This window comes from Gavia stellata, chromosome 32 (genome assembly GCF_030936135.1).
Source record: "Gavia stellata isolate bGavSte3 chromosome 32, bGavSte3.hap2, whole genome shotgun sequence".
NCBI classification, from domain to species: domain Eukaryota; kingdom Metazoa; phylum Chordata; class Aves; order Gaviiformes; family Gaviidae; genus Gavia; species Gavia stellata.
In genome coordinates, this window is record NC_082625.1 from 1926859 (window position 1) to 1940393 (window position 13535).

A 13535-nucleotide genomic window follows, 5' to 3' on the forward strand; every position below is an offset into this window, starting at 1 on the left:
ACAGCGACTGTCATCTGCCAGCATGTTCAACACCCACCAGTTCCTAACACAGCAAGGCCCGCTTCACTCTGACTCATCCGCCACACAACACGAAGACAAACACTGTAAAACAAAAACTTGATCCAACATAGATTAAAAAAGCAACAATTTTAAGACTGACAAGAGCCGTGCTAACAGGAACATGACTGTTTGCTCGAAGCCGGGCACGTCTGTCTGAGTTCCCTGCATTAACCCAGATGAAGTTCCCTCCCTGGGAGGTTTCTGCCACCCCGTTACCGGCAAACTACTCCAAAGTTCTTACTAAAACTGTGATTAGAGCAAAGCTCGAGCTCAGGTCTACACTAATACAGAAAGGCACCATCGTTATGGAAAACTGCTCTGTTGAGGAGGAGGAATCCTTACCCCAGCTCGGAAAACGCCATCCCTTCCGCACACAGATCAAACTGTTCATTTACAATGCAGCTATCGGAAATAGGTAATTAACTTTCCCCTTGAGCGGACCAACTGCTTAAATTATTATTTTTAGTTTTGAGTCAATAAAAGGAGACTAGAACCAGTGACAAATTAAACGTCATCACATCCACACTCCAAAACAAACCGCTGTAACGACTGCCCCTCTGCTGTGGCAGATCCCAGGTTCCTAAAAACCGAAGAGATAAGGACAGCAAGAAAACGCAGTTTATCCCCAACGTCGTGCAGTCCCGTACGCGGCTCCCGCAAATACTATGATTATTTTTTCTGCTGATAGCTGTATCGCTCTTGCCTGAACACATCAACAGCCACCAAGAGGAAATACTGTCTGCAAATTTAAAAAAAAAAAAAAAAGCCGGTACAGGCTGAAGGCAGGCAAAATTAAGGAGCAAAATCATCTGAACTATCATCTCCGTTTCCATCCTACCATTGTGCTGTGAGGAAACATCTGAAGTACTCTCATTGTTTGGAGCGGCGTCTTGCGTCTGTGACGGTGAGGACAGGAATACCTTCGGCAAGTGAAGCCATTCCAAAAACACGGAGGTGCCGCAGTGACAGGTCCCCGGTCGCAGCTGCTGACTCCAGAGGCAGCGATTCCCGCAGGGCTCGCTGTCGTTCCAGGACTGAAGTTTTGCCGCAGCAGCAGTTCCTGCACACGCTTCGCAGCACGACAGCGGAAGGGCCTCAGGGTCCGACCGCAGCTCCAGAGCTCACCCGTCCCTCCGTACCAGACGCTGCGATCTCTGCACCTGCCAAGAGCCTGCGTAAAGTCTCGGTGCGCCGACAGTCGGCGGTTCCGACGCTCCCCTGCCCTGCTGCATAACTGCACCGTCGGAAACGGGGACGAGTGGTCAGATAAACTCAAAGCAACCAGCTACCGACAGCCGAACCGACGCTGCTCACGTGCTAGCGAGGTCCGCCAGGCCTATCGTGACAGCGAATGGCCGAGGATGGGTCAAGAACCGTTAGCATTTCCCTTTGTCTCTTAAAAAAAAAGATGTGTCTCTCGCCACACAGGTTTTCTGCCCCAAATTATGTCGCCTTAAAGCTGAACCAATTACTAAATGAAAACACAACGCAACAGGACCTTCGTACACACCAGAAAACACCAACATTAGATCAGGGTGATTCTCCAGCAAGCAGAAACACACATCAGAAAATTCAACATGTTGCATTTACTCTATTCTCCTGTAGCTGCCTAACAGCAAAATTTAAAGCAAAAACAACCAAGATAAAAGAAAGTAACTGTTATTTAGGCATTTCCCTGCCTACTATTTATTACAAGACGACACATGCAGCCTTAAAGAAGCAACAGGTTAAGCTGGTTACGAGGAGACAGCCAGGGTCAGAGCACAAGCAGGGAAAAGCCACTGCCTGACTGCCGATGCGACGGCCCCACCTTCTCTGGAATCCAGCCGCGAGAGCCGCCCGCCTCTCCCCACCGACACACGGCAACCAAGGGACCGCCGCCAGCACAGCCCCGCGGTTCCGCGCCCAAGCCCACGCTGACACGTGCAAAATACAGACAAAATACACAGAGGCAGACCAGATTCGCTGCGTTTGACAGCCGAGGAGGCAAGGATCTACGTCTGCTCCGAACACCGAACCGGAGGCGGGAACTCAAACTTCCCGGGGCAAACAGAAGCAGCAGCCCGGGCAGGATTCCCCAGCCACGGGCCGCGGTGGCCGTGTCGCTTCTTAACCTGAACCAAGGGGTGCAGGCACCCGTTCTTGCTCTTTTCTCTTGGCTCACGTCACCTGTGACCTTCAGAAACCCACAGCGCTCAGACAGACACTTCCTATTTCAAAGGCAGAAAACCTGCAACAGATGAAAGAGCAGCGGGATCTTCTCCAAAGCATCGGCGCCGCCCGTTCTGGGCAGCGTTAGACTCACAGGATCACAGAATAGTTTGGGTTTACGTGGCGTGAGAAGCGATTTTCACGGCTGGTTCAAGAGATGACCGTGCTGAGTTTCTTTCACGGAAATCAGGAGGCGTGCAGATGGATTTGAAAGGGTCAGGCAAAGCTCGTGACGCAATTACCGTCGTCAAGGGGTCAGGTAAGACTCAAATCACTTTTCAGAGGAGCACTCCCCACTACTGGGAGTTAATACGTTACGCAGCTGCATTTCCTTTCTGTACGGACCCCCCACGCTATGGATTTGCTTCCCTTTACGCTTTCCCCTACGTAGTTTTCCCCAGCTGCCGCCGCGGCAGCCACGAGTCAATTTACTGAAGAAAACAGTAAGCGTGTTTTACCCCTTTAGGCCTTTATTTTGATAAAATTGGTCAAGCCCACATAAGGCAATATACACCACAGATAAAACCACCCCCCTCCCCCCCACAAAATAATAAAATAAATAACACAAATGAATATAGTACGTAATGTAGTGTTTTGTTTTGCAGTATAGAAATTCCACACAATGATTCTGTTTAAAAAGGTAAAAATGATTTATAATACACAGTTATAATGTCATCATGGTGCCCGCATAGAAAACTGACATGCAATCCATGCCTACACTGCGCAGTATAAATAATATGCAACTAAAAATACAAAGAACAGGAACACTACAAATTTATATTATTTTTCTTCTTTTTTTGGGCTTTTTCGTTTTTTAAAAAGAACAGACACACGTAACAAACGCTACCTGCGCTTTCACATTGCCATCACAGTGACGGGGGTTCCGTTTTCCAGAGGAATAAACGCTTTTTTCTTTTCTCTCCTGAAAGCACAGCGTACGTTGTGACCTACGGGGCGCTGAGGGGGCCCTCCTCTTCCTCCTTCTACAGAGGGGGTTTCCAGGGCGAGGACCATGCTCGTTAAGGGACAGATCTCAAGCCTTAATTACTATTTCTACAGAAATCCAAGCTTTTACAAACAAGCACAGTCAGGACCTTATTTCTGAGGGAAGTCTAAACAATTCTGTAAGTTACCGGCTGCTGCTTTTACGCAAACTCAGAGGGCAGCTCGCTCTTTTCATCCGTAAGCGTTCTTGTCGCGGGGGTTCGCACCAGGGTTTCTCAGGCACGCTTGTTAAAAGAAAATTAATGAAATTGAACATAAGGTCATAAAACGTACAATTAATTAAACAATTTCTTAAATTAATTTGCAGCCTCTTTCTGGAAACCTTTTCCCCTCTTAAAAAAAAGTAAGAGCTGAAAGGTTCTCTGCACGGGAAAGGTTTTGCGCAGTCAGAGGTGGCTGGCCGAGCATTCACTGACGCGCAGAAGCAGGCTGGGCGCTGCCCGCCGTCAGTCCCGCACGCGGCAGGGTGACCCCAACTCGGCCTGCGCGGATTCCGTCGACGAAGAAGGCGGAACGCTACGTGCAACGGAACGAGCCTCCCCTTCCCGCGCCACCGCGGACAGCAGGAGTTCTGGTTTTCTTTTGAAAAATCACAGTATTTTACACACAGAAGGTTTATTCCCATTATTTCCCCATTGTATTGGCAAATGCAACAGTCTAGCTTGGGAACTCTTTTATATATATATATATATATATATATATATATATATATAAAAAACCACATGTTGTAGGGAGGGGGTAGGGTTCACTCAGCAGGTACGTTTGGACAGTTACCCTTTGAGACACCAGACAGTTTCAACATCATTTAACTCAAAAAGTTATAAATAATACTACTTTTTTTTTTTTTGCGAAATGATTTTTTTCTCTTTCCACCACTCCTTCCGCTCTCCTCCATCCCCGGAGGGGAAGGGCCAGTCGCTCTCACCCTTACACGCCCAATTTAAAATGAAAACAGTACTACTAAATTTTCAAAAACAATCAAATTACTCGTTCCGAAAACACCGGGGATCCGCTCCGCGTTTACATTTGACAACTTAATAGATTGGTTTTGCTTTAAAATCAGCCTTACGCGTACACACGTTACAAAACTATAAATTAAGGGGAGGGGGGGAGAAAATTCCCTCTCGAAGCGCAGCTCCTACACGATGCTGTCGGGAAACGGGTCTCCTGGGAGGCAAAACGCAAGAGCTGCTGAAAGAACTGCTCCGGTTCTCAAAGGGTCGGTACTAGAAGCAGCTTCCGCTGCCCACGAGTGGGGCGTACGAGATGAAGCACATTTTGTCATACACAGCCGTCATCTGCTGCCCGCGATGACGTCATCTTACTCCTTCCACTCCCAAAGCACCCTTCGCCGTTTGCCCCGCGCGAAAGGAACAAAACCTGGATTTCTCTCAACTAGATGGTCCCTAATTTTGACAGTTGCATCCAGACGTGTTATTTTTAAATTAAGGCCATTTTAAATGTCTACTTACAAGTCTAATAAACAAGATCTCTTATATACACACGTAGTTTAAAAAAAATTAGCCAGGTAGCATTTAGCGACACGTCCCTGTAAAAGTCTCCAGTGAGGAATCTCATCTCCTACGCGGATGCTTCATTCTGAAGTGACTCTGGTTTGAGAAAAAACAGATCACAAAGAAGAATTTACACGCGCGAGAGCCGTTCAAACAAGAGTGCGACACAGACAGATATCCCGTCGAGGAACTAACGTGAACTGCAAGACGCGTATTCAACTCGCACTGTACCTGTGGCTGTTTCAAAGCAAAGGACTCCGAGTCACCTGTGCCCAAATTACTCCTGTGCTTTTAGGGTATCCTCCTGTTCAAAGCTACCTTTTTTTTTTTTTTTTAATCCTCCTTAAATTGAAAAAGCATTAGCAATCCGAAATAAGCAGACACCGGGAGTTAACGTGTCCTACTGGGCTTAAATCCTGACGAAAAACATTTTCAACAAAGATGCAGGATAACCTTTCAATTGGGTGGAAAGGAACAGAAGAAAGACAGAGGTAAGCTAAGAGATCTAAAGAAAAAACATTTTTAGTGCAAATGGTCAACTAATGGCACAAACGTGAGCAAACACGCACCCGGATTAGAGAGATCCCAACAACAATTCTGCTCAGCAGCGTTTGCGTGAATCTCAGGACGGCATCCCACCGATTTCTGGAAGCACACAGAAACCTAGTATAACTCATTAAGAGCAGCCCAGCTCCTCTGCGGACCTTCGTTATCGCTTGCTGAAAGCAGCAAGGAAAACCCTTCTCGAGGGGAAGGGGACGGGGAGAAGTGCTGAGGGTTTTTTTGCTTGAAAGTCATGACAGCCGAGGAAGAACGGACACGTTTTCAGACAAAAAGCAAATCCAGCTGACGCAGTCCAAGTCGAAAGAAAGCAGATGTAGAACTACCGGGGGGGAATCAACAAAACACAACTCCTCCTGAAATGAAAACTAAACCGGCTCTTTTATTGAGGCTATATTTAACAAAAATGGACGTGGATGTTCAGCCCCTACTGCTTTCCTCTAGCAGGTATTCGTTTGGCTCACGCTCGGGGCGTTAGGTGCACCGTAATTTTTAATTTGTTAGTAAGACTCAAAATAATGTTAATTTGTAACTTCTACTGAAGAGAAGGGTCAAGTCCTTAGAGATTCTGTTACTGTGCAGGTTATAGTGTAACGAAGACAACGTCATAACAGCGCCCCCGGCAATTACCGTAACCCTGTTGGGCTCTTGACAAATCTTTAAAGGCAGTTTTCATATTCGGTAAGAGTCCCGAGATCCGGGAATCGTCATCCATTCAGCCCTGACATTTAAGTGAAACCACCGATTCCGAGTCAGCGGGTGGTTTGGGTTGGCGTTTTTTAATCTGCCGTTGACAGTGTCATTCACCGCTCCGTTACACGGCGGCACAGAGTATTAACAAGGACTAACAGAAATAGTCTATTATAAATTTAACAGAATCCCAACCTGTTGGAGGATACAGTCCTGTTCACTGCGGAGCAAGCTATTTTTTCCCCCGGGTGAAAGAAGGAATATCTAAGTTCCTGCCACCCTATTTTGACTACGTAAAAGGAAAACATCTAGACTTGCCTTAGGCTTCCTTACCTCTGCTCAACATCTGTTTAAAATTCCAGTTAGTTAAAAATACCTGTATATATAATATATATAATATATTTCTGGAATAAAAACACAAAAAAGATGTACTGTACAAGTATTATGTAGAGTGCTTCAGTTGGCTGTATGTAGTTTAGCTACTTTCCTAATATCCAAATACTTAAATAAAAAACCAAAAAGATCATAAATAATGGTAACAGAATAAGTAATGAATAAGAATAAAAAATAAAAAATAGTCGTCATGATTTGAGCCAGGCATTGCTATAGAAATGCCCTTCCTGTTGCCCAGGAATCTCTCACAAAGTACAACTAGAAATATGCTCTGCAAGTTAGTCTCCTATACTCTTTTAGCTGCTTTAAAATGTTCTGATCCTTCCTCTGTGCTAATCAAGTAATGAATTATAGTACTTTTTTGTGTGCTCAGAAATGCTATATATATATGTATACATATATTTATAAATATATATATTACATATATATTTAAAAAAAAAAAAAAAGCTTTGAAAATAGTGTTTACAGTTGCTTTTTTTGACTAGCCGGCTACAAAAGGCCGTTGGGCTGCCGGGCTGCTTTTCGGCTTTGCCAAGGACGCGGGTTTGCTCAGGGCGTGAGGAGAGGCAGTGGGCGCGGGACGACAGTCAAGGGAACAAACCTGAAAACAAACATGGCATATCGATAAAGGAAGAAGCGTTTTACTCGAGGAAGCGGCTGTCACAAAGCAGAGGCAAAACCGCCGAAGCTCCCCCGAGGGTGGCAATGAAGAGATTTGCTTCCGAATCAGTGAGGGGGGGAGAGAGGGGGGCGCAGTCGGCGCTTCCCCCTCCTCGTCTCAAACGGCAGCCAGCAATTCGGTACGTCAGGAAGAATCTCTTTACCCTTGGCTCTGAACCTTCCTCGCCTGCCCAAAACCACCCCCTTTCTAGTGCAAAGGATAAACCGACAACTTAACGCTGGAGCTTTGGTGGGGGAAGGGGGGGCTCTGGAGAGGAAAAGGCTGATGGAAACTCCTTACTCATTAATGGCAATGAGTGGATAAGGGGTGAAATACGGCGCGACGGGGAGTAGGGGTCTGCAGCGCTGCAAGCTTAGAACGACAAGCTTTACTCATTGTACACGTTGTACAGGACAGAGCTGCTGCTCTGGGCAGCTCCTGTTCCGACACGACTGACCCATCGGACTCTCCAGTTCGGCTGGGCTCCAGGAACAAGCGTCATTCCCACGCTCCTGGTGTCCACGCTTCACAGCCGGTCCATCCTGAACGTGTCCTCTGTGGCGGGGTCAGTGAGGACCATGTCTGGGTCGTTCAGCATGTGCAGTCCATCCAAGGTTAAAGGGTCAATTTTGAGTTCATCCAGAGGGAACTGGGAATCCGTATCAAAGCTGACATCTCCCACTCCTGCCAAAGAGCTGGTCAGTTCTTTTGATAAGCTGGGAGGAGATTCTCCTGTCACTGCAGGGCAGAGGAAGAGAAAAGCGTCGCCAGGACTTAGCAAATACATATTCGCCAGTCATAAAACGAGTCATCAAACAGCTTGCAAGAATTCTGGAATAATTTATCAAACTAAGGCTGAAGTTCAGACGAGAGAAGTCTATCCTCATTTCCAGCTGGATGAATTACAGATTTGTCAGAGCATCTCAGAACGATCGTAATGGCCTAACACAACCCAAAATTCATATACGTATATTTGGGGGCCACAAAGTGGTGTCACTTCAGCCTCTTTTCTCCCTCGTAGGTTTAGAAGCAATAACCTTAATTTACGTGACTCTAATCAGCAAGAGTCCTAGGCTGAAATACGGATTGAACTACGGTTTTCTCAGTGGCCCGTGCAGAAATTGTTTCCAAACGTCCAGCCGCGACCAGATTCGCTACCATATGTGACACTAAAAAAATCCTTTGTTGGCAAGCTCAACAGAGGAAGAAGTTCGGCTTTCGCCGCTTCTCCCTCGCTGTGACGGAGGATGCAGTAAATTCAGAGGCAGGGAAAGCCTGTAAGACAATGAGTGCTGCCACTGCAGCTCTACCTGTTTGCTGGGATTAAAGGAGAGCCATCAGGCTCCCCGGCACGCGGGGAATACGCCAGACCGGTAACGTTTACACAAGGTGAAACGAAACCTTCAAAGGCAACAACACCCTTTTCCTTTCTTGGCTCACTTCTAGCGTTGTACAAAGAGAAACGCCGACACTGGGACGGTTTTACTTGTCGGTTAAGTCTCTGATTTTCTTACCTGTAAGAATGATGTTGGGGATGTTTCCATGGCTGGAGTAATTCAGCTGCTGCGAGTCCTGCAAGCTGCCATGACTGCCGGTAAGTCCCATCATGGCTGCCTGGGAGTAGTTAAGGGTGGAACAAGGGCTGTACAGGCTGTTGGAACTAATGGCGTTTTCTATCATATTAAACTGTTCAAGCTGAAGACCAAGGCACAAAGGAATTATTACTTCTAACCATCAGGAAATACAGCAAAACAACTTACAAAGCTCAAGTACGGGAAGTAACGTTGAAAGAGACAGGCAAACAAATTCATCTTTAGGTTTCGTTGATCAAAATACATGGTCTATTTTCACTTAACTTTCCAGAATAGTTTACTGCCAAATTCAGAGTGCAGGGGAATGAGGAGAGGGTGGATGCAAAACTAAAATTGTTGCTTTTGATATTGGAAGAACAAAAGAAAAGGTAGCTTTAAAACAAAGTAAAAACCCCATAATCCACGCTACTAACTGGGGTATCTGCCCATCAAGTATTGCCGCTCAGAAGCCATCTCATTTTTTCCTGCTCCCAGAGCATATTTCACAGTTGAACGAATCAATGCACTGGTTGGCCAAACTAACGAAGGCATGGGTGCACGAGTTGTTTGCCAAATACAAGCAAATCCTTCCCAAATGCAACTATGGCCAGAGATGTGGGGGATTTTAAAATTTATTTTCATTATTTTTAATCCAATAAACTTGGCAGAACACCTTTAAAAACATCTGCTACAATAGGAGGAAGGGGAAGGAAGAGAGGGGAAAAAAAAAAAAAACAAAACAGAAGAAAAGAAATTCCTGAGTATTGCAAACTCAAAATAACACAAGTAAAACTATATGGAGAAAATGTGATCTTGCATAAAATAATCAGAGGTTGATCTATATTTATTTTAAGCTGAAAGTGGCCGAAATATAGCTGAAAATCTGAGATGAATTTGCTCACCTGATGGGATAGGGCATTAGCCTGCCTAGCTGTCATCTGCTGATCATAATAGGAGTCACCAAATACACTCCCCAGAATGGAAGAATGCTGAAAACAAAACAGAGTCTTTATGGTGCAAAAATCTCACAGACAGACGTACCCACGGTGTGCGAGTGACTCGAGCCTTCCAACCGATTCTTCTCAAAGTTAGTTAGCAGTGCCCTTTATTATTAACAACCACTAACCGTCAGCAAATTCATAGAACATTCAGTGTTTCCCTGCAGGACACAAATCCTTCCATGTTACGCTGCCTTTCGGTAAGCACAAAAATACAGTCAAGTAGACCAAACAAACTTCCTCACGGAGGACGTACAACATATAAAACTTCTGATTTATGAAAACAGACGAGAGCGCTAGGTAACACGAGAAATAATTAAAAAAAAAATTAAAAAAAAAAAAATCACTCTGCAACTTCAGCTTTCTTGTGAACTTTTTTTTTGAGTGAAAGACAAACCCCACACAGAAGGGAACTGCACGTTAAAACAAAATGCAATGCAAAGCTGATCGCCAGCACGCAGATAGTGACCAGCTCACCGCCTCTGCAACCTCGTGTCCAGGGAACAGCCAGCTTCACTGGGACAACAACATGCCAAAATAAAACTGACATTTTCAAGTCATTTCACCTTAGCTGCAGATCAGAAAAGTTAATGAGAAAGCCCGGTAAAGCATGTTATCAGCAGTTCGAAGGCAAGAATCTCGGAAGGAATTCCTCAGCCTTGCTAATTTTACCGTCCCCTCGAGCATGACAAGCGTTTATCAGTTATTCTCCACCATTTATCAATTATTCTAAAGGTGACCAAGAATTTGAGGTCAACGTTTTAATACTATTCAGTACTGTCCCAAAGACTTGCCAGATAGAAAAGAAATCAGAGAGATCACTTCTTATTTGAAACTGCCACAAATTCTGATACTCCAGCGGAAAACAAAACATCTCCTGACAAAGAGAGCATCTATAAAAGATGGTGTCTGTAAAAGACAGTTTGCATGGAGAGTTTGTATCAATCTTAGGAAAAATAAAATTCAATACCTCGCATAGCATTTGCCAGCTGGTTTATCTACGTGTTAAAAGAGGAAGGCTACAAATTTCCTCCTTAGAAACCTAATCAGCACATGAAATTAAGCAAAAGCCTAGGAAATACCAGAACAGAGTTACAGCAGCCACCACAGTTAAAAGCACTGAACACAGCCAAAGATTAAGATACTCAAAAAACACAGGATGATGTCCACAACAGTGAACGTAAAAATTTCAGCTAACACCGTGTTTTAAACATTCTCTCTCCTACATCAGTGGCATATCTCAGCACAGCGTATTTGTAGGTTGCATGCAAGGAAAAGAATGGTAGTCCTGTATAAAAAAAACCACCCTAAATTGCCCACAGCCTCCATGAGAGGGGACTAGCAGGATAGAAGCAACAATATATTCTTTTTAAAGCAAACAAAAACCTTCCCACCTTCAGCCAGAATCCTCAGCTATCACATTATATGGACGCTTTTGGATAAATGTGGCATCAAGGGAGGAATTCACAGCCCGAGAACGAGACTCCGTGGGGGAAGGTGGCTGAAAGTTCAGCACATGCTGAGTGTGCTACAAAACTCCTTGCTGAGCAGATCCTGTTTGATCCGAGAACTGCCCCGAGCATCACCATGAAGCACTCTCCACCGGCTGCATGCGAGGGTGTGGGTAGGGTTTGAGTGAGAGAGAGAAATTTGCTGCAGAACAGCGCTGCTGGATAACGTCAGAACACTGGAAACAGAAGCCTTACGGACTTCATGGCACTGCGCTTAAAGTATGATACTGGCAGAGTCAAAAAAGGTAGCAGACAACTGCCTCCAAATCTTCGTCAGAGAAGATCATAACGGTAACTTCTCAGTAAGAAATGGTTTCATTAAATGAAGCCAGCTCATCCTTAAGGCTGATTAAATGGAGCCTGAGCCAAGAATAGGGTTTTATGGACAAAAATAAGATTTGATTCACTTTCCTGGGCATTTACAATCTGTCACAGCTATGACCACAGAACAATAATGACATCTTTGCAGCTTAACACCCTACTCGATGCCCTCCTTAGAAGCAGGTAAAACCAGAACATGGTTGTAATTGGAACCGGTCTTCCCATTTATCATCTGGTCCTCAAAACTACGGTGGCTGTTCTATCCCTCGCATGAGGCAGGGCTACGAGGAAGTTATCAAACATCACAAGCGAGAGCCACGTCACACCTGACAAGAGAAAAAGCAAAGCACTAAATAAAAAAACCCCACACTTTTCTTTAAACCACTGATACCTTACTTGCTGCCCAATCACACTTTGATCAACGACTCAGACTCCACGTTATTCAACCTGCTACACGTGTTACTTTTTCCTTTAAAAAAAAAAAATTTAAAAAACGGAGTCAGAGCCAACCTTAACTCTACCATGGGAAAATCATTCCCATCTTACGCGGAAGGCACGGCTTCAGAGCTGTGTGATGTTTTATAACAATTTCTAACGACAAAGTCGTGCTTCAGGATGTCACAGACTCGATGTGAATCAAAGCCAGTTTGGACCAGCGCTAGAAATACAATTGCTATTCGAGAGCACCAAAGATGATTCAGGTATTTTTTTCCTTTAACTTCTGACATTTCGGTTTTTTACAGAAGCTTTTCAGAAGTAGGGCAAAACCTAAAATCTTTGCATTCCACTAAGCATTGTTCCCATCCTAAAAAGTTTGGGCAACGTTAAAAATAATAAACAAGAGACAAAAATATGTTCTTTAGCAACTCCTAACAAAACATACAAGCCCATATTTATTCCTCAGCTCTGAAGTATACCGGCTATTACATCTGTAAGCGCTGAAACTCCCAAAGGAAATAAACTGGAAATGTCATTACTTCAACACTTCAGAGTCCTAGAATAATTTATCGACAACTCTGTGAAAAACATCTTGCTAACACCATCTCCTCCAGAAACACTAGATGAGGTCTGTTTTGTCAACAGTACATCTTCTTGGGTTAATGATGTGGTGACTGCAGGGAAAAAAACACCCAAACCACAAAACCCCTGGCTTAAATTATTAATCTAAAAATACATACCATATTATCCAGTATACAGCCATTCTACTAAAAAAAGCAGATTTCTATCTAATCGGAACAGTATGCCAGGTGTTAGAGGAGAAAAGCGAAGTAGTAATAAACAAGCCACTGTCAATGAAAAGCCATGCAAACACAAAGCTGAGAACTACAAGCAGAGCTTTTCAATTTGTGTTTGAACAGGAAGACCTTCATATGACAAACACACATCTAAAACACAAGAGCAAATAGGTTTGGAGATGTGGAAAGATGAAAAATAACTTCTGGTGAATGAACCATATGTGATAAAAATCAAACCACAGATTTCTATTTTTAGAGCATGTCACTCATCATACCGATACGCTGCAGAATGATTTCACCTAAAATTAATCGGAGAAACGGAAGCGAGTGGAGGACGCCTACCCGGTCACACCTACTTTATTCCACCCTTGTCAGCCAGTGCCAGACTGTTCCACAATGGGCATATTCTGCTGTTGGAACCAATCTGCCTTTACTCTTGGCAGATTACTCTACAGCCTAACGGATCCTGCTATTTGGGAGCTGCCCCCATAATCACAACCAACCCAAATTTTTCTCCCGAACTGTTTTTTCTTCCCCCGTTGCTTCTCTCCACGCTTAATATTCACAACCACCACCACAGATAGCTCACTCGCCACTACTAGCTTTTGGTTCATTGATGGAGGCAGGAAAGCGCTCTCATTTTTAATTTAGCAAAAATAAAGAATTGTGTGGGTATTTTTAAGAGGCCAATACTAAAGCAAGCAGTATTAATAAACCCCTCTTTCTTTCACGCAGAGTTATGGTGTCCCACTTGAAAACAGCAAAACCTAAGCAAGAGTTTACAGGATAAAACAGGCCCAGCAG

General features: G+C 44.4%; 1 protein-coding gene across 2 annotated transcripts in view; it reads right to left on the bottom strand.

Annotated features, from left to right (window-relative positions):
• Window positions 1–7528: 7528 nt before the first annotated feature.
• The window catches only part of CRTC1 (CREB regulated transcription coactivator 1), a 42359-nt gene continuing 36352 nt past the window's right edge, over window positions 7529–13535 (bottom strand). For both annotated transcript variants that reach the window (XM_059831969.1, XM_059831968.1), the window contains 3 exons: window positions 9569–9655; window positions 8610–8790; window positions 7529–7833 (listed from right to left, as the gene is read on the bottom strand). In XM_059831969.1, coding sequence (XP_059687952.1) covers window positions 7622–7833; window positions 8610–8790; window positions 9569–9655 — 480 coding nt within the window. In that variant the 3' untranslated portion in view covers window positions 7529–7621. The remainder of the gene's footprint in view (window positions 7834–8609; window positions 8791–9568; window positions 9656–13535) is intronic.